This window comes from Vanessa tameamea, chromosome 4 (genome assembly GCF_037043105.1).
Source record: "Vanessa tameamea isolate UH-Manoa-2023 chromosome 4, ilVanTame1 primary haplotype, whole genome shotgun sequence".
NCBI classification, from domain to species: Eukaryota; Metazoa; Arthropoda; class Insecta; order Lepidoptera; family Nymphalidae; genus Vanessa; species Vanessa tameamea.
The window spans coordinates 8,638,674-8,660,915 of NC_087312.1; the positions used below are offsets into that span (position 1 = coordinate 8,638,674).

Below are 22,242 nucleotides of genomic sequence, written 5' to 3' on the forward strand. Positions count from 1 at the left end.
ATTTAAAAAATTTAAGAAAATGACTTTTAAAACGAAGAAAGCTAATTGTATCGTAAAAATATGGGGCACATATTTGACCGTGAAAAGTGTTATAGACGAGAACCTCGAAACGTGGCGGGTAACTGCGATAGCAGTGGCGGCGGCGCGGGCGTACGAAAGCTCCACTCCGTACTAGCGATGCCGTTAGCGCAGGTTCGGGCGGGCGGCGAGGCACGAGGCGGCGGGCGGGCTGTGGGAGGTACCGTTAGTGACGTCACTACTGTGACGTCGCAGTCGTGACGTCAGGCAGCGCGATATAGCCACCAGCCTCGGCGGCGGCGGCCTCAGTATCGCACCGCCCGTCCGCCAGCGCGTACTTCCGCGCGCTCCTTCGCGACTATCTCTACTACCGACTGACTGTGAGTGAGTGCGCGTGCAGTGAGTGCAATGTGCTCGGCCGCATGAGGATCCTGCTAAGCGAACTAGGACTGTCTGGCGCGTGCCTCGGTCTGACCCTGGAGTCGCGCGCCGATTCTCTGGATCCTGACAAGCCAGCGCCAGGTCAGCGCCCGCACGACGATACGCGTCCTTCCATTTCTGTGTTTATTTTCGCTTTCGTTGTGTAGAGCCTCTGGGTGCATAGACTTTGTGTGGAACTGTCGTGACGATGGCCATCGGCTAGAATGCGAGGTGCGTTGCTGACGCCCTCCAGCCAACACTGTGGCCTTAGACAATTCCTTAACACACGTATGTACCTTTTTTTTTTGTTTTATTTTATTTAGTTCTGTTTTTATTATTTTTTCTCCCTTAATTTACTAATATTGTTTTTTTTTTATTTGCGTACACAACGCATTTTGCCTTATTCGTTGCAAGTTTTAACTTGCGAATGATTGAACTTATGCGTGAAAAATTTTAATCACTAAAGTGTTAAAACTATACTTGTAATAAATTTACGCGCATTTTAATCAATCAATAATATACGTACTTAAATATAAACAAAGCGCCTTTACAGTTCAGCTCACCGTTATCCATTGACCCATAACTATAGTGTGTAACCTATTTGTAACCTATAGTAAAGGAGAAGTTCGATTAACCTAATAACATTTTATAAACTTATTAACTTAAGCTATTTTCATTTGACATTTTCAGTTTCATGGTTAAACTTTTATTTCTTAGCAAAATTAAAATAATCTTTTTAATTTTATTTAAATACTCGCACTAATTTCGTCTACGCACCAATCGTCAAATAAAATAAAATAACTCTGATATTTAAGATACAAAAATATTTACAACTATCAATATTTTTGAAATAAATAATAAATATAATTTTCGTTCTTTTAAAAATAATATAATTTTAGCAGGCTTTCTTCAGTACAAGGCCAATAGTTTTATTTTCTTTAATTGTGAGATAAAACTTTAACAACTTTAATTTATAATTAACTTTTCACAATTTCAAATTTATCAGTAAAACTTTAGTCGCCTTCACATAAAACGTCACTATATTGTTCTTTTTAAGCTGTTTATTAAAAAGAACATTATTTGTTTAATAGTTTTGTTTAAAAAAAACACTGAATGTTACCTAAAACAGATATCGCGAAATCGTTTTCGATTCTTAATCCTTGCAAACATTTATGACTAAATATTCTTACACGTATTTCCTCATAATAAATTAACAACACAAAATGCGTAATATACATTTGCAAAAAAAATACTAAATGCGTATTTACTTATGCAAAAAGCTAGTTATCAAATAGACAAAAGATAAACATTCGAGACAAAATAAATTTCAACATATAACTGTGATGGAAGAAGACATATGCTCCTTTGTTTTATTCATATTCATTATATTTGTATGTTATGACTTCGTATAGTAAATATTACAATTTCGTACATAATCAACATAAATACCAAACAATAATCAATGTAATTATTTGCTTTGTACATTTTGAAATTTAACGAAATCCCATAGCAAGTTGACGAAATCGTTTCTTAGAGTAATATATAAGTAAATTTTGTAATTTTCAAATAGTTAACTTGACAAGAAGCATTTTAATGAAACTTTAACTCGGTGGTATAGCGAAATTAATATTGTTTTTGTTATGCTCGCGGCAAGTTAGGTAATGCTAGTATAATATGGGATGCTTGTGTCGCGATCGCCTCCGGTTTGGAGCCGTTGGCCTCAGCCGAGTTGCCTTCCACTTGCCCAATAGGTTGTCGCAACCGGCAGACGTTGCACCTGCCAATAAGATGTGCCTCCGCAAATTTTCATTTGATCATATCGCATCACGATCTTATTGTTTAAAAAGATTATGTACTACGTATACTGTCGTACTTTTACCGTTCTCTATTTCGTGTTCACCTAAGTGATAAACGATTATGAACACTAAACAAACACCGGTTTCCGAGAGATTCCGCGCGGCAAAACATCACTTTCACTTTTGTTATCACTCGATAACTGGTAGACATAAAAAGCATTACATATTAGATGATTTAACAGAGGTATTAAGTGGTTCTATAAAATAAGAAAAAAAACCGATTCAAATAAAATAAATTACTAATTTATGTCCGTCCAACGAATACATTTGGGACCGGAATGCAAATTTTGTGACAAACGTGGTTGTATCATTGCTATTTTTTGAAATCTAGGCTTTATATAAATAATATATATTTATATATCTGAATAGCAGTGATTTCGTTTATCGCATTCTATTAGGGGTAAGGATACAGTGATAAGGCACGCTATCACTCGTCAGCTGTAATGACGTCAGGGCTCAATAAAATCTCCCTCCCGCTTACGTCACGCCCACACCGCCCCAGGGAAAACTATTTATGGCTTAATTTATTGAATCTGTAAAACGCGTTAAGGCCTTATATAGTTAAATATAACAATAATAGTTATTGTTAGTAACAATGTAACTAATGTATTATCAAGTAATTTTCTTATTAATATTAACAAATATAAAATGTGACACCTGAACAAGTTTTGTAGCATCATTGTAATAGTTTATTAACAACGGTATATTGTACGGATATCTATATATATCTATATATAAAGTCTATACTCGCAACACAGGACTATTAAGTCATAATTACAATTTTTTGACTTGTAATTAATTTGCTGCAACAACAAAACTATTTATTATCAATAAAAGCAGTTAATTGTATTAATAATGCAATTCAATATGTCAGTGGTGCAATTTGTTAAGCATATCTCAAAATCGTCTTAAAGATGTAAAACACATAATACGTCTAGAAACTTGATATCTGTTATACTTTCACGAATTCAGGGATATAAAATATTTTTGACTTCAAAAGTTGAAAATTCTTCAGGGGTTTAGCACTGAATAAAACGATATTAAAGTGTATAGAAAAATGGGGAAAAAAACACAATTCAGTTTAAAAAAAAAGTTATACATAAATATTTTTTATTCAGCTTTGCGCTAATTTGCAGCGTATTTTTAGCCACACTTTTAGTCTTGCTCTATCGCTTTTTGTGGCGGAATAACGTCACAGTATCTAAAAATACACGGGTGGTGTGGAAAAGCAGCAGTGAGGGGTGTTGAGGCGCGGGCCCTCGGCCTCGGCCTCCGTATCGAGCACCGCCCGTGACGTCACGAGCAGTGTTACGTCACGCATCGACCCGCGCCCCGTTTCAAGGACGCCCTTGCTTACCGGCTACCGACTTCCTTAAACTTGTTACTTCTTATTACAACAGTTTGCTAGACATTCATACTACGGTAACGTAAACGTATTTATATTTACTGCTGTATGTATTTTTTTAAATTAAAAATCGTAACTCAAAAACTCCATGTTTGTAAAATTCAGGTACTTACACGTACCTGAATTACTTCAAAAATCTGAAAGAACTAAAAATTTCAATCGATATAACAGTTTGTGTGTCTATGATATTAAGTTAAACGTCAAATTAATATAAAAAATAAGCTTTTCTATCAATAATATCATATTAATATATGATAATTTAACAAGAAATGAACCGAATAAATATCAACCTCTATCTCACTTCACTTCAAGTGATATCACAATTAGTAAAAATAATCATGATATAAATTTTCGAAATATTATTTCATAGTTTTAAATTATCTTTAATGAACACATTGCTATGACTATATGCCATACAAATTTTAAATAATTTTATGTTACAATATTTTGAGCTTGAATAATATTTTCATATATGTATATAATTTTATTGAATAATTAAAATTTGACAGGTTTATTAATTAATACAAAGACTAACTATGTACTGGGTTTACTTTGGATGCTACACTCGATCCAGTACTAAATTCTTTACTTTTAATTAATAATTTTAAATAACTATACAAATGTGTTTTAATAGCCTACTAGAAGTGAAGTAATTTTATTATATTTAATGTGATTTAATTTAAAAATAAAACTTCGGAAAATAATGATAAACTCCTTTCATTTGGCTATATGATCAATAAAAAGAAGGTATGACAGATGAATTATTAAAAGTTGAATGATATTATTTCTACCATTCACGAGATTACACTAATCGTTACCTAATAGCTCGGTTCTATGTAGAACAGTATACATGGCTATCAATGTTTTATTCGATTTTAGAATAAAGTCAAGAAATTATATAAAACGAGTTCCCTCTTATCACGTTCTTAGATGATTAGATACATAAATAAATTCAAATTTATTCTTCTACAATCTTATAATGTTCTTAAATATCCACTCGTAGCGGCGGCCAGTCTGACATCAAGGTCGTTATTAATACAACTTGATAAATTATTTTTAACGTTTTGTTAAATATTTGTACATTATTTTTATTATATGCAATATTTTGTAATTGATTTGATAATATTTTAATAATATTTAACCTTATAGATGCTACAATAAATCATTTATAATAATATGTTTATCAAAAGTTATGTTATTGAATGGGAATATAACAATGGTTTAAAATATTTATTATGAATTGAATTATGCTTTCAATATATGTTTACAAATTAATAACAACTAGATTACTTATAGTTTTACTTTTAAGGGTAATATAAGCTACAAGTATGTTCCGTACATGTTAAGCTTTAAACGCATACGTAACAAAGCTAATTAAATATATATTTAACCAAACTATGTATATGTTCATACGACTTCGTCATTAAGTTAATATGTATGTAAATATAATATAATATTATATTCCTACTAGAAATATTGATTTCGTAGGCTCGTATTGCGTTTTAACTGCATTATAAAATTTCAAGAGTATCACAGAACACAAACCATTTTTTGTGTTTGGAAATTACAATTTCCACTAAAAATGTACAAAAATATATTTAATATTAACTATTCTAGACCATTACTTGATAGAACTTTACGAAAATATCAATTGATATATAATCTATATGAAAAAATCAATCAGATTGAGACAATATGAATAAAATATCGTTTAAAATAATGTTTATTAATTAAAAAAATACTTGTTATACCCCAACTTTCAACTATTTATAATCTTATATATATAATATATAGTTAAGTATTAAGTGGCGCCTTAAATACAAAATGGTATAATTTTACGACAACACATTGATAATTTAACCGGCTCGAAAAAGGTTTTATTTTACAATTATTATAACTAAATCTTAATATTATAATATATAGTACAAAACAATCTACACAATTTAAGTACAATCTTCTTGTATATTAAATATTTAGATTGTAATTTGTAACAAAAAATAAACAAATACCTTCTAGACGTGGTATTAATATTATAAATAAATAATAATAATCAATTTATGATATCGCGCGTCATTACATGAAGGCCGTTTATATTTCTTTTTTAAATTAACTTTTTTTTTTACTGTTATAAACATCTATTACGTTTTTACGTTCCAATATACAAACCACCTACTATTTATAGTCTAAGTTAATTCCAAAATATTTTATATATTCCAATATATTATATATCAATTCATTTTCATATATATCTGTATCGTAGAAGTTTGAAATGAACATAATTGAAGTTGTATTTTTTTCTGAAAACATTTCTATTTATATTTGAATCTCTATGAGAACAAAATTTAATAAAATCAAATAAAACTTTCATTTCACATGTTAAGCAAAATGTAAGTATTAACTAATCAGCAATGTATGTGTATGTATGGGTGTGTGTTTAATAAATATGTAGCTAAAGGCAAAACAGTTCAGTACCCTTCCTTTCTATTTGTCAACCGACTTCTTTTTTTTTTTGTTTGGCAGGCATTGACAATTATAATTATACTGTCAAAAAAAATTAAAAACAGGCAAAGCATCTTTTACTCAAATTTTCAATAATCTTTATCGTCTAATTTCGACCACTGAGCAAATATTAGTGTATATAATCCGTAACAAATACCTAAATTAGCCTCAAAAGTAAAAATAATACAATAAGAAATTAATGTAACAGGTATTTAATGAAAATTTTACGATGTTTTAATGTCCTCGGTGACGTATACAATCGCTTTCACAATATTCAGCTGTCGGGAACGAGACGCTATACATCTATGTAGCGTCACTATGACGTCACGCGACGCGCGCCACCGCCCGCGCCTCCCTTACCAGCTGTGAGATCGACCGCCCAAATACATAACTTATATATTATAAAGCATAAGGTTTGCAGATTGAGAAGCGATATTGTCTCTTTACAAACTATAGCTTTAATACGCTATATATTTACGTATAAAACAAAAACCTAAACAATACTAAAAGTTATTATTAAATAACAAAACTATCGAGAAATTTTCATCAATTGAATTATTCTTACAAAAACTAATTTTTCAGGGTATAAAAAATCATACATTCATTTATTCTTTTTAAAAACAAAAATTTAGAAAGGAATTAAACTAATTTTTCGTGCAAAATTTATTAAACTCTACATGGAGTTCTAAAATTAATTCAACAAATCCGCACATAATTCACAGTTCTATTGTATATTAAAATATATATATTAAAGTTTAAAACCATAAAGATGAATAAGTAAAATATTAATAAGTTAATTTAAGTCTAATCATGTGTTATTCAACGTGTACTAAGTATATGACAATTTTGTTTTTTTTTTAATATTTGGGTAATATAATAGTATCATTTTATTTTTAGAGCGACTATCTTGAATATACTGTTTTATATAACAGAGAACAAAGATAACAATAATTTGTAAATTTTTTGAACCGAATTAAATCTAATAAACTAATAAGTTCATGCACTTTTTAAGTTATAACAAAATATTCTGTCGAATAAGAAAATTTAACACAATACTTCTCCTCGAGTGTTTTCGATTGAGTTAAACGTAATCTTCTTTAATATTTATTATAATAAAAAAACAGTATCCTCAAGAGGCACTCTAAATAGATTTCTCTGAATTGGAACATTCTGTATTACATGCTAATATTTATGTTAAGCCGTTTACCTTGAAAACGTTATCCAAAGCATTTTTTAACACCAAATTCATCATCACTTGTAGAGTTACACTTTTTATTGGTTATTAATGCCTTAAAATTCGAAAACACGTCGTGTTTTTCATTTAGTTTCCTCCCTCTATAATCAAATTCTTGTTACCAGAGCCACCTATTGAAAACATGTACGACTATGCAGTGGGTAAGCGCCCTAAGAACCTTTTACAAGTAAACGCCTCGCTCCCTTCAAATAACGAAATTCATCTCTATTGATAGATGTCGTTGCAAGCTTATTCTTTGTTCCAAAATCAAATGCATATATATAAACTGACCAATATTTAGTAACTTTTATAAACAAGAACACTACTAGTTCGTAAATATGTTTAAATTATTTATACATATAGGTATTTATTAATATTGGCTCGCATGCATGATTTTTTCCTGTTATTTTATTATTGAAATTAATTAATTCCGTCAAATAAAAAAATATCAAGGTAATAATAATATTATCGCGAGTCAACAGTTCCAACTAGCCTTGTTTTCGAAACTGACTGTTCTTAAAATAATTCAATAAAAAAAATACTATAAGGAAAGTTGAAAATAAAAAGGAACAGTGCTTGATTTAAAAGCAAATAAAAATAACCTTAAAAGTTGTATTTTCCAGCCACATACTGTGTTCCGATTTAAATGATAAGTGAGCCAATGTTAGTACCTACGGGTATAGAGGTCATAACATCTTAGATTCCATGGTTGGCAGTGCACTGACGGTGTAAAAAGAAATTTGTATTTCTTACAATACCAGCGTCTATGAGTAGGATAAATATTCGCTCGACTGCTTTCTTGGATCAAATTATATAAATCTGCAATGTCAAAATATGAAACATACTTTTAGTATTGGAACGAAGTAAACTTCGCCTATATGCGTATATTTTATATTACAAATGATTAATTAGTTAATAACTAATAGTGGACCAGTCATGGATACCTATGGATATTAGGAACTCCACTGAAGGGTTAAAAGGGTTTTAAGATTAGGTATTCTGTGTTGTCCCCATAATAAAATTATTATGTTAATGAATTAAGCTTTTTAAGATAATTAGGAAACAGTAAGAATTTGAGAAAGGCTAAAAATATATAATATTAATATACTATTACTCGATATTTAAAAAAAGATACCTTATCTGAAAAAAAGTTAATTTAAATAAAGGCCTTAGTTCGTTGATTTTTAGACTAACTGCGACTTTTTAAAATGTTTGTATCATCCCTAAACATAGTCTCCCGTTCGATATTTATATAAGTAGCTAATTTTTCAAGCTTTTTCAAGGGAGACCATTTTTGATATCTCAAAGTACGTTATATTTAAAACAACCTATCAGCTTAAATTTATTTAAAATGCACATTTCAGATAGTTTTTATTATTAATATTTTATAATAATGATTCAAAAGTTGAATAGTTTTGTTTTGTATAAAATTTATGTATATACAATTATACATATATTAATCAATAATCAAAATAACGCACCCGATATAGATGACTGTGTCACACGACAATTATTTTTCTACATTCATAAATAGCTGTATAATATTCTATACACATTCACACACACAGCAACCTCAGTGGACGTGACCGACGGTAACACGGTCAAAACGAACAAAGTATACTGCAATTAACCAATTACATTACTACTTGAACTTTTTATTGCGTGTTTCTAACTTTGAGTTAACATCTTAAAAAAATATTTTTCGGTATGTTTCCGGCATAATAGAATAGATCCACTTCATCTCAAAACGTAAGTGCCGTAATAACAAACAATTTTTTGCCATCCGTATAGTTTATCCAGCGACACGTCCGTAATCACGCAGATGGTGGCTGCGAAACCCACTATCAAAAGCACTCTCAACGTGAGTCACACCGTAAGATAATTTCCATTCGGCTTACGTATTGTTACGTGTTACCCTAAATAAATGGGATGCGAGCAAGCAAAAGAAAATGAGTAAACTAGGTTATTTAGAGGATACAACTTAATGTCAATCAATAGATTGCAAAGAGCTTTTTGCATTAATATTCCATTATTGCATTCACTTAAACTTAGTAAGGATCGTTATTTTTATCGTATTCCCAAAGAAGTATAATTTTATTATTAATAATTTTATCGGTACAGACTATAGTGACTGCGGAAAGAGTAAAAATTCAAAAATAAATAAATTCAAAAATAGAAATAGATTTATGAATTGATAACGAAGAGGTTTCAAACCGAAGATACGTTTGGACGTGTTTATTTTAATATCTTTAATAACAATTAATTAAGAAAATAAATTTATTACGCGTTATAAAAATGTATGTAGAATGTTTCTCTCAGTTCAAATATGGTCTGTCTATTGTGGGCTGAGTTCCCAAAATTAAACATTTCGGTGCATAGAAACATGCACGAACATATTCGTACGTACAAATTTATATTAACAAACATATACACTCGTGCGCTTTTGAAAACTTATTTTATAATTAATTGATTAAGCTAAGCGCATTTGACAAAGTAAAATTTATTTTATTTAACGAAACATTCATTAAATTTTACGAACACTCTGAAACGTAATAAAATAATTGAATAATATTATTTTATCATAAAACTAAAATACTTAACGATTATAATAATATTTAATGGAGCAAAACCTTTAATAATTTCCTTACATTTAATGAACATAAATTAGTGTAACATAAATAAATTGGTATGACATTTACTTATGATTTGTTTTAATAAGAACTTGCTTTCCATATTTTCTTTCAAGTTAAATATACCTATACTTTAATGTTTTTTACATAATCCGTTTAAACTAAATTCCGTTTAAATTTAAGTTTATATTGAATATTTAAGAAGAAATTTGAAATAATGACATCACATTTATTACATATGATATTAAAGGATCACCGCTTTAGCATTATTTAGATATTAGATTGCGGATTCAAATCTGAGTAAAGCACCACTCAATTTTTAAGTGTTTATTCGTCTCTAGCTTGACTGTCAGGCAAAATATCGTGATGAAACCTGCTTATGTTTGATAAAAAATTCGCCCATGTTTATCCACCAACCCGCAATGGAATAGTGTGGAATAAGTTCCAAACCTTCTGTTTTCCAAGCCTTAGCCCGACAGTGGGACATTTACATTTAACTTTCATTGGGATTATTTAAGTACTTTTTGAGATATTTTAAATTGATCCACATTCATTACAAGAAGAAACTACAGTAAATTAGTCTTCGTGTCGTGATATCATCTAAACAGTTTAAGCCAAATACTTAGAGCGGTTTTGAACAAAGTATATCTTAAAACTGTATCTATATATTAAAATACTTTAGTATGAATCACTTCAACAAGTGCTTTGCAATATTAAAAACACTACAAACTGTAACTAAATGGATAAAGAATTACAATTGACTAGACGAGACTAGGAAACAACGTGACGGGAATATCAAATGATGAATTCATCCAAACGTTTAAAATTATAAATATAACGTTAAATTTCCCACAAAACTTTGAAAATGAATTCTTCTTTATACAATTAAATATCTATCATTAAATCAATTTAAAAACTGTATAAGGCTGTAATCGAATCGAATATTATAGAATTCGTATTAATAACAAACAAAATATATTGTTAATGAAACATTTGCACAAAAAACCGAAACATATAAACGTAGAGATTTATTATTTTTCAAGCCTTAGTGCATGGGAATATTTTTTTATTGTGTATTCAAGTTTGTTTAAAAAATTCTAGCTTGAGTTTTTGTCTTTATACGTGTCAATTGTTGATAAAAAATATCACTTTATTAATATTGTCGAACGATAAAAATAATAATAACAAAAGATTTAGCGTTTTGTCTATAACTTAATAAGACTGAAATTAATGGTTCTTAACATAATAGAAACTGCAAATGCCAGTGATTTCATAAGCTCCCAAGGGATCTATCGCCTTTTCGCCCCAAAAACTTGCTAGCAATAATGCTATTTAACTTTGTATCCTAAATTTAATAATCTACGGTTGAAATTAAAGTAAGACTTAGTTGTTGTTGTAACGCTTGCAATAGACATGGTTGAGGTGTATACATAGGATTGAATTTTCGGGGCGTGGCGAATCAAGCACCGTGACACAATGTATTCAAACAGGCAATATTCGGCTGACAAAACTGCTGTATAAATTAGGAGACCTTTCTTTTTCGTCGCCATTGCTAATCGTAGAAGGGTAGCGTTCAGTCATCAATTCAATCCCGCAGAAGTTATCGATTTGACAATTACGTGTGCCTGTGTTTAAGTCGGAATCAAAGTATGTTCGCCGAGGGTAAATATAAATCATGCATGGCTTGTATAGCGTGATAGTTCAAAGTCCAGTGCCGTCAACACGCTGACCATACGCCTTCCGCGGCATTTACAATCAACCCTCTTTAGTTGTTGCTCTTGTAGTTCAGATAACGTAGGCACCTCATGTTCATAAAACAAACATCTATGTACTTTAATTTAATTAAAATAAATATATATATATATATATTGTAACGTAAAAAATGAATAAATATTTTTTTATTTATAGGGCCGAGCGCCATTGAGCCGCGCTCGCCAAGCGCTTTCACGTCAAACTCCTCCAGCATGCTACTGCTGCAAACACACGTAAGTTTGATCAATTCTTTTTAATGGTTTTTTTTACATTTATCCAAAAAGTAAACAATATTAGTGATTTAATGTTGCCCCTGATTAGAACACCTGCACTTGAAATAGGCGGTGTTACCATTAAAGAATCATTGTGAAACGATTGATTCAAATTGCACGCCATTGGTGCGTCGTGACCGCCCCTGTATTGTTCCGCCTACCGTAAGTGTAACGCCTTATACATCGATTTTTTTTCCATTACAGAGCAACTACGGTTCGTCCTTAACTGATTTACTGTCACCGCAATATCAAGAAGACTCTTCTGAAATTTTAGAAGAAAACTTAGACCCATTTCCCGACGTCGAATTTCATGCACCTATTCCACCAGAAGTTAAATCTCAACGAACAACTCCAGTGAGTGAAACTCCGTCACCTACGCTCGGACCAGCATTACCCAGTTTTGAAGAAACGTATTCAGTTCGCTATCCGAAACAAGAAATGGCGGAATTTGGATTAAAAATGGATGAAGACTGCTACAATGTTAGCGCATATTCCCATCAAGGGCATGCGTCAACTCAGTTGCTATATCAATATCATCAACCACCTTTACCGTATGTGCCATCACCTTACTACGCACAGGCCCAGCCGTGCTCTCCAACATTTGATACTGGCGGAGTTACGAATACTCAAGATTCTTATTCATTGCCACCTTTTCCAAGCTCGGTGGATTTGCACATTACCAATGACCAAAATAGGCAACGAAGGTCATCGTTACCAGTTCAAAGATCAGAATCTAGTAGTTCTAACGAAAGTCCTAAGCTACATGGCAGCAGAGTTCACTGTATGCAGGCTTCAGCACCAAGCTCTGCGTCTAGTTCACCTGGCGGACAGCCACAAGAGAATACTGCGTCACGAGCTGCGCCACCATCACCAAGTCAGCTTTGTGCCGTTTGTGGAGATACGGCTGCATGTCAACATTACGGCGTAAGAACTTGTGAAGGATGTAAAGGATTTTTTAAAAGAACTGTACAAAAGGGTTCTAAGTATGTTTGCTTAGCTGAAAAATCTTGTCCAGTTGATAAAAGAAGAAGAAACCGATGTCAATTCTGCAGATTTCAAAAGTGTCTTGCTGTGGGTATGGTTAAAGAAGTAGTCAGAACTGATTCATTAAAAGGAAGACGAGGTAGATTGCCATCTAAGCCGAAATGCCCACAGGAATCCCCTCCAAGTCCGCCAATTTCTTTAATAACTGCCCTAGTCAGAGCCCATGTTGATACGTCCCCTGATTTTGCCAATCTTGATTATTCGCAATATAGGGAACCAAATCCTATGGAACCACCTATTTCAGATTTGGAAGTAATTCAGCAATTTTATTCGATACTGACAACGTCAATTGATATGATTAAAGTTTTTGCTGAGAAAGTACCTGGATATGGCGATCTATGTCCTGAGGACCGCGAACAGTTATTTGCTTCGGCACGACTTGAGTTATTTGTGTTACGCCTTGCATACCGCACTCGTCCTGAAGACACGAAGCTAACTTTCTGCAATGGACTGGTTCTTGATAAAAGACAATGTCAAAGATCTTTTGGAGACTGGTTGCACGCTGTGCTTGATTTTAGTAACACCCTGCATTCGATGGATATCGATATCTCTACCTTCGCCTGTCTGTGTGCACTAACTCTAATAACAGGTATGTATCAAGCATTGTTAATTTACATATTATATCTATACCAAAATATATATATTATACTTATATTAACACATGCATTATTTCTTTGCTTATTAATTAGTTCTATACTGTTCTATACAAAAGCACTGAGTGTTTGCTTATGTGATGACAATAACCGTAAAATATTACCTTCTACCCTTATTACATCAAAACAATAAAGGTATATGATAATAAGGGTTGATGATAAATGTATTTTTATATGAAAATAATTTATATAAGCATGTATTCAATAAATAACTGATATATGGATATATATAAGATTATTTTTGAAACAAACAAAGTAATCCACGTAATTAATTTTGTTCAACAGAGAGACATGGCTTAAAGGAGCCTCATCGGGTTGAGCAGCTTCAGATGAAGATAATCGGATGTCTGCGTGCTCATATGCCAGGCGGTGGAAACACGAACGCAGCCGGCGCCCCACACTTCAGTCGTGTTCTTGGAGCTCTGCCCGAGTTACGATCACTTTCCGTACAAGGTCTTCAGCGCATCTTTTATCTGAAGTTAGAGGATTTAGTGCCCGCGCCGCCACTTATTGAGAATATGTTCCGCGCCAGCCTACCTTTCTAGGCGCCTAGCACGCTTTCCCTGCAATGACATCCTGAGGACCACTCCCGCCTTCTACGCATTCTCTTCTAGAGCCGACTCCATTATTTTTATAAGTGTTTACTTAGATTAAAAATATTTTTCTAGAGACTAGTAGAACTCTACAGGACACGATCTCCACGGAATCGGTTTATGCTTGTTGTATGAAATTATGAATAACATTATTAATTAATTTTAAGTAAGAAAAATAATCTTACCGCGTAAGTCCTAATATATTGGGCACTTATAGTTAAGCTTAATTTATTATAAATGTATATTTGTGTGTGATTCCGTTTTATCTTATAAAGGTATCTATTTAGTAGTCTGCATTTAAGTTACCGTTCGTAATCAATGGCATCTCGTCGTACAAATATTCCTACGTTATTTACTTGTGTATTATTAAATAAGAAAAATCTAGTCACAAGACTTACAAATGTTAAAAATTTGGCTCGTAAACACCGAATTTTATAGAAAATTTATGAATAATTAAGGTATTTGTTGATATCTAAATAAGTGTGGTGTGAATGAAAGAAATGAGGATTTGAAAGTCTCGCTGACCGCGCTCGGCGCTCCCGCTCCGTGCGTATATTACGCGAAGGGTAGTGTCGAACCAGACCGCAGATGGCAGTTACCTTTTAGGTTTAAATTATTTTATAACTATTTCATAGAATGTTAATGTGAATTGTTAAAATAAAAATATACATATAAAGTAAGAGAAAAAGTTCAGCATTTCTATTATAGACTCTCAACTCCAACGTGTCTTAAAGAGTACCTTCTTAGATATGTAGCTTATAAATTCCCTGGTGTAATTGACACTTTTAAAAGTAAAACTGTAGAGTTAGTTACCCTAAACATATCAATGTACTTATTTAGAATGCTACTAGAGTGTGCACGTAGGTAATTTAAACTGTTTTTTTTTTGTTAAAAAGTATGTTTATACTGTCTCTGTACGCATAAATACTAATTCGCCCAATAATATGCTCCAAATACTATGTTTTTATTTAAAGAAAATTTAGAACATTGATAAAATCCTATATATTACTACAGCTTCAGAATATATATTTATTTACAAAATTAAATTTAATGTTATAACAAAGTTATACGTTATCATTTAAAGAAACTAAAATAAAGACATTATAAATAAATAAAAGATTCAAAATTATTATAAACATTTTGTACGAAAGGGAATAGTAAGTCGTAGGTTTACGTTGTTAGGATAACAAAGAATGCGTGATAATTTTATACTATATAATTTTGTACTTATATATATATATCTTGTAAACAATGCTGAACTTTTTGCTCGAAAATCAATGCTCTTTATATGTATTAGTTAATTTTATAGATTTATAAGAATAATTAACTTTTTTTTTCTTTCGTAAAATATTGTGGCGCCATTACTGTTTAACACATCATAATCAAACTGTATGAATCAGATGCCTACCTACTTATATTAAAGAAGTACATAATATATATAAATTTATAACAGTTGTTCAAATTTTCTATATGAAAACTTGTCACACAATTTTTCCTAGCTGTCGCGAAAAACTTGGTTGTGCTTTCATATCATTACAAAACATATACAAAACTAGCAATAAGTATTTATATGGTGCATATCATACAAAAATAATACTATAAGATATAAAATACAGATTATATAAAACTTTATAAATTTTTGAAATACATTCCGAAAGTCATTTATTATTTTATTTAGATTCATGGAATAAATATGAAATTGTTGTTTCACTAATATTTTTAAAAGTAAATTATAAAAAGGTAATAACTAATTGTTCATTTACATTCACATCATAAAGTAGGTAAGCTCTGAATTAACAAAGTAATTATTAATTTCGAAATAAACATAGATCATTTAGTCTTACATTTCTAAATATTGTAAGCGTTCAATAAACTTCCGATTTCAATTGCATTTCTTTTGTCTCGATATAAATTGATGTGCTTTTGTTATATGTTATACTTTTTCTTTGTAAATATTTCGTCACAATTATATTAACGCGTAAGCGTTATTTAAAACTTGTTTTTTTATTTTCATATACCTATTCGTTTTGTCATACTGTAAGGATAAAAGTTTAGCTCAAAATTACACATTATAAATAGTTTTTCATATAATTAATAACTAACGAATGTCCAACATTCTACAATGCAACATATTTTTTATATAACTATCCTATACGCGTTGGATTTACACTTGGCGCACTCGGGCCTAGTGCCCAAAGAGGCGAATTTTCAGGGGTGACAAAATTAGGACGATAACAAAAAAAACTTGGCATTACCGAAAAGGTCTTATCTTCCAAAATTAATAATTAATAATCAATATTCTGCTATGAATATGTAATTTTTTTTTTTAAATAATTGTGTCTCAAAGCTTTGTCAAAGTAAGTTTAGTTTATACAAAATTTTGTATCCGGCGCTGCTTATGTGACTAGTCATCTACTGATAGTACATGTCAGAATATTGTCTTTAGAAAAGATAACTTTTAAATAAGAGAATATTGAAAATAACTGTTCAAAGAACATTTATGTATATATCAACGTACAAACTTACCCTATTTCTCGCAAATTAAGTTACCTTCTAGCGTGCAACTAACTACTTTCTTCCTAGTAGTAGTTATCCTATTATATAAGGTTATACTCAATAGAGTTTCTACAATAACAGATAATCGAAAAAGAAACTGGTGCATTCTTGATCATTTTATAATATTTTTAAAACACGTATGCAACTTATTATTGTCCCATTCAGACTTTTATTAGATGAAACAAGACATTAAACAGTTTTTAATTTTAAATATACCTTATTAGTATCATAGAAATACACGTATTGGTTTGGTATTATGTGGCATGTTGTTCTTGTAAATAATTTTTGGAGTGGTATCAATAATAGAGCTAAATCATTATTTTTTCCAAAACGGATATATATCTATATACTTTAAACAAAATGGCTTTTACAATCACTTTTGAATATTTTTTTGTGAATAAGCCAGAAATTAAGTGACGATTACTAATTAATTTTCACAAAAGTATTATATAATATTATTAAATCAAGTCGGCCGATTCGAATCAAATACATACATAATGATCCATCAAGATGAGTTAATATGTCGAAATATTTAACTTTCAAAACTAGATATCGTCGTATACCGTAACCGACTTATTTAGAAGGAACTCTGTGATCGATACATGCATTTTATTTTATAAAATTTACATTATATATATATATAATGTAAATTTTATATATATATTTATTATATAGACAAAGATTTAACATTTTCCAAACAATCGCAAGAATACATTTTTGCTATATTAACGAGTCGGACATAACTCACATTACAGCAGTGTATTAGAGTAAACTCCACAAAAACCACTTCTCAAAAACAAAGAGGACCCCTTACCTCCTGGGTAAGGATCCATACTACCCAGCAGTGGGAAAGTCCCGCGTTAATTACATCAATATATTGTTTTTCTGTCGAAACATTCTCAGTAGCAGCCTCGAATCTGAAAATTTGATGTGTATACAGTCCCGTGTTTCGGTAAGCACTTAAAGCTTTCAGGACGTTGGTCCTGCGCCTGAACTCTTTGCGGTCTTGTCGGATACTTGTGCACATAGTAGTGCCATCGGTCAGAAGGACATTATCCTGATAATTTTGTTTATGAAATATATAGTAAAGCAATTTCAGATGTTAAAATAAATTATTTAACAACATGTACCGGCAGATAGATTATCATATTTGATTCAAATATAATTTACTTAATTCTAACTCACAAATTACAATCACGATTGTTTTCTTAACATTTTACTCTAATATACTTATTAAACATATACAAACTATAATTTCTATTAGTCAAATTCCTATTCAAATGAATACAGGACTTTGACGGCTGCAGAATTGATTATGTATACCGGTACGAATGCCAAGTCAACCCACAAAGTAAGTTAAGGTTGACTAAAGAAATTGGGTTCTTTCTGTCAAGATATTCTCAATAGCAAACCGTAGCTATGAATTTGACAATATTGAAATGCTCATGCTAAGCTAACTAAGTGAACTGAAGATCCAGTTTTGTGTGGTTATTTCGATTTCAAATGCGACGATTATTAAAATATAATTTACATCAATTTTGATTGTAGTGCCGAAGCAAAGGTATTTATTTATACATATGCTTTGGCCGACTTTTAAGGTTTAACTGATATCCGACTGATATGATCCATATATATTTAGAAAAGCATAAAATTGCAAATATTGATAATACTAATTGATAATACTTGTTTATTTTATATACTTAACTGTAAATCTATATCATACATTTTTAATAATTTATCAATGTTAAATGTACAAGTAGCGCCATCTATACAACTTTATATAGTGACTTTTTATAAAACTCCATTTTCGAATAGTCACTTATATACATGTAAATATTTCAGATATAGATATATTTTTAGCAACTTTAATTTATACCTACATAAAACGTATTACTGCGTATAAATGTAGACGCATATTTTAAGTAACTAATGGAATATTGTGTACATTGAAACATAAGTCGTTAGTCGTGTATTTCAGTTTATATGTATTATCTATGTTCGTGTATCTGTAACTGACTAGTCAGTCTTAAGTCATGTCAAATTAATTTAATGACATGAAAAACAAATTAAACTTGTTGTTATTTAAAATGTGATTATTTTCCTTACTGACAATACTGGAGTAATATTAGTAAATTGTTTCTTAAAAATAAAAAAATGACTGAAACTACAGACATGACCGTAATCCTAGATAAAAATCTAGAAGATTTAGAAATTCAAGAAGTACTTAAAAATGGAACTGATTTAAGGGAATACGCTTTACATATCGATAAGAGTATAAAAGAAGCAGAAAAAAATTCTGTAGCTGATTATTTAAAAGAAAGCGAGAATATTGCATCACTTCACAATCAAATTGAAGATTGTGATTCGATTCTGGAAAAAATGGAGAGTATGTTATTAGTTTTTCAGGTAAGTAGTGAATACTAATAAAATATGTTCCAATTTTATTTCAAAAACAAATACTATTACAAAGTAAAATTCTTAAATATTTTTAGAACGATTTGGGAAGTATAAGTAATGAAATAATAAGCTTACAGAAACGTTCTGTAAATATGTCTGTTCAACTTTCTAATCGACAAGCTCTTAAAGGTCCACTATCATCATTTATAGAAGATATGGCGGTCTCTGAAACACTTATTTTGTGAGTATATTAAAATGATTAAAATAACAAAATAGTCACAATTGAATGATGAGTTATATGTAATTTTTTTTTTATTACTGATCTATTGGTTTAATAAATGATGTATAATTTTTATGTTACATAATTTAATATAATGATTTTGAATTGTTTCTCTTGAAAAGTATAAGTAGTTATTGTCGTTTTCAGTGGCATCAACAATGTTCCTGTTGTTGATAAAGAATTTATGATTCAGTTAGCTATTTTAAATCAGAAGTTAAATTTTGTTAAAGAACAAGACTTTAAAGAAACTAAGGCCTGTCATGATGTGAAAGATGTTTTAGAAAAACTAAAAATAAAAGCAGTATCCAAGATTAGAACCTACATCCTAGAACAAATATATAAGTTTAGGAAACCAATGGCCAATTATCAAATACCTCAGAATGCTATGTTGAAATATAAATTTTTCTTTGAATTTATATTAGCAAATGAACGGAATGTAGCACAAGAAATTTGTAACGAATATATTGATACTTTGAGCAAAGTTTACTATTCATATTTCAAATCTTATGCATCCCGGTTAGACAAGTTGAAATATGAAGAAGTACCTACTAAGGATGATTTAATGGGAATTGAAGATGGTTCAAAGGGAGGATTCTTTCAAAAGTCCAACTTAAAAAACAAAAGTACTATATTCACAATTGGCAACAGAGGAGATGTTCTGGCCCAACAGCTAGAGGCCCCAATAATTGTACCTCATGTACAACAAAAAACCAAGGTGAATTTTAAACTGACCAATTTTAATTGAAAATAATTCAAAATCATTTAATTTGAAATACACTATTTTGTATCTGTTTTCAATAATTTTCAGTATTCATATGAGGCATTGTTTAGAAGTCTACAATATGCTCTAGTAGACAACAGTTGCAGAGAGTATTTGTTTACTACAGAATTCTTTCATGTTAAAGGAAGCCATGCGCAGGAGTTATTTGACAGAATACTTGGAAAAACACTTTCTTTGCTTGTAGTAAGTATTTTTGAAAAATATCTACATGTTAAGGTTTTAATATAAAAAAAAATCTATTTCTATGCCTTAGCTTTTAAACTGTTATAGGTACTATTCAAATTTTTCAATAATATATGTTAAAAAGTAAACCAAATGGGAAACACAATGTTTTATTTCATACTGATTTAAATATTTATTACTGACCAACAATTTGTAAAACTTGTATTACTTAAATTAAATTTTCAGAAAAATGTCGAAAGCTATGTTCTAGAATGCTATGATTGTCTTGCACTGTTCCTGTGTATACAACTCATAAACAGATATCGCTGGATGTGCCACAAAAGAGCAGTGGCAGCATTGGACAGGTAAATTCATAACATACCTCTCAAATAAAAACCTTCACATAAAATTAAATTTAATGTACTTCTTTATCCATACTTTTAAAAAGGTATTAAGTTAGAATCTATATATAAAATTCTTAATTCCCTTTAATGTTTTGTAGTTACTGGGATTCATTATTATCATCATTGTGGCCGAGATTGGAATTTGTATTAAAATTAAATATCCAAAGTGTTAGAGATTGTGACCCAGCCAAATTATCCAACAAAGAAATGGGACCACATTATGTAAGTATTTGTTTGTGGTATGAAAAATTAAAAAACTAAACTTATCATAATAGTTGTAGCATTTTACTTGATTTTATCAATGATAAAAATGATAAAATATTCATTGCCATTTCAGATCACACGGAGGTATGCAGAATTTTCAGCAGCAATGCTTAGCTTGAGCGAACAGTTTCCTTCTGAGGAGCTCAGCAATTTACTTTTGGTTTTGCAAGATGAAGTCCATTGCTTCTTACTGAAAATGGCAGCTGAATTTCCACAACGTATACAACAACTGATATTCCTAATTAATAATTACGACATGGTCTTAAGCATATTAATGGAAAGAACAAGGGATAATACAAAAGAAGCTGAAAGTTTTAGAGAACAATTACAAGCCAGAAGTTCTGAGTATGTTGAAGAAATACTTAGTCCACATTTTGGAGGTCTCATGCAGTTTGTTAAAGAAGGCGAACAGTTACAGGAAAGCGGTAAAAAAAGTGAACTGACAAATTTAGAAAAGAAGTCTTTATCACTAGTCGCTTCTTTCACATCAAGTTGGAAACAAAGTCTTGAAGAGATACACAGAGAAGTACTCGTATCATTCCCAAACCTCGTAACTGGGTCAGGTTTACTACAAATGGCTCTCACTAACTTTGTACAGTATTATCATAAGTTCGTTAAACTATTAACGCCTAATGCTCGAACTCAACTTGTCAATATACATGTTATTATGGTAGAAATTAAGAAATACAAGACAAATTATTAACTGAATTAAATATATAATCCTGCATTAAAAAATGTCAAACAGTTGTTTTAATTATTGCCTAAAATTTTACAAAATTGACTATGTTCAACAAAATATTGGATAAATTAGTTAAGCTTAAGTAAGCACCTTACATATTTAAATACTAACATAACGTGCCCACTTAAAAAGAAGCTTTAAACCATAACATTTCTGAAATGAGAATTCGCTATTTTATCTCTTCCTACTTATCTGATTGGAACATCTTTTTTGTTTTATGAAATAAGAGAGTTCATTTTGCTTAAAAAGTAAAGTAACAGCCTGTAAATGTCCCAAAGCTTAT

At 30.6% G+C, this 22,242-nt stretch overlaps 2 protein-coding genes across 3 annotated transcripts; both read left to right on the forward strand.

The window, feature by feature from the left end:
- The first annotated feature begins 312 nt into the window (after positions 1 to 312).
- LOC113394467 (probable nuclear hormone receptor HR38) lies at positions 313 to 16,371 on the forward strand. 2 transcript variants are annotated; one of them, XM_064220638.1, is made up of 4 exons: positions 313 to 540; positions 11,971 to 12,047; positions 12,291 to 13,719; positions 14,069 to 16,371. In XM_064220638.1, exons 1-4 carry the CDS (start codon positions 441 to 443, stop codon positions 14,326 to 14,328), a joined length of 1,866 nt encoding a protein of 621 aa, XP_064076708.1. In that variant the 5' UTR covers positions 313 to 440; the 3' UTR covers positions 14,329 to 16,371. The 2 variants fall into 2 exon arrangements, with proteins under 2 accessions (XP_064076708.1, XP_026487570.1); XM_026631785.2 differs by having other exon boundaries at positions 321 to 726.
- Positions 16,372 to 18,994: 2,623 nt separating this feature from the next.
- Positions 18,995 to 21,962, forward strand: LOC113394362 (vacuolar protein sorting-associated protein 52 homolog). Its single transcript, XM_026631648.2, has 7 exons — positions 18,995 to 19,338; positions 19,425 to 19,570; positions 19,757 to 20,324; positions 20,418 to 20,573; positions 20,799 to 20,917; positions 21,055 to 21,178; positions 21,294 to 21,962. Exons 1-7 carry the CDS (start codon positions 19,087 to 19,089, stop codon positions 21,921 to 21,923), a joined length of 1,995 nt encoding a protein of 664 aa, XP_026487433.2. The 5' UTR covers positions 18,995 to 19,086; the 3' UTR covers positions 21,924 to 21,962.
- The last annotated feature ends 280 nt before the right edge of the window (positions 21,963 to 22,242 follow it).

Bases quoted from the DNA above. Each gene is read 5' to 3' on its own strand.
- LOC113394362 (XM_026631648.2), top strand. From the start codon at position 19,087: ATGACTGAAACTACAGACATGACCGTAATCCTAGATAAAAATCTAGAA. The intron at 20,574-20,798 runs GTAAGTATTTTT...TTAAATTTTCAG, and splicing joins AAACACTTTCTTTGCTTGTA to AAAAATGTCGAAAGCTATGT. The intron at 21,179-21,293 runs GTAAGTATTTGT...TTGCCATTTCAG, and splicing joins AAGAAATGGGACCACATTAT to ATCACACGGAGGTATGCAGA.
- LOC113394467 (XM_064220638.1), top strand. From the start codon at position 441: ATGAGGATCCTGCTAAGCGAACTAGGACTGTCTGGCGCGTGCCTCGGT. The intron at 541-11,970 runs GTCAGCGCCCGC...TTTTATTTATAG, and splicing joins TCCTGACAAGCCAGCGCCAG to GGCCGAGCGCCATTGAGCCG. The intron at 12,048-12,290 runs GTAAGTTTGATC...TTTCCATTACAG, and splicing joins TGCTACTGCTGCAAACACAC to AGCAACTACGGTTCGTCCTT.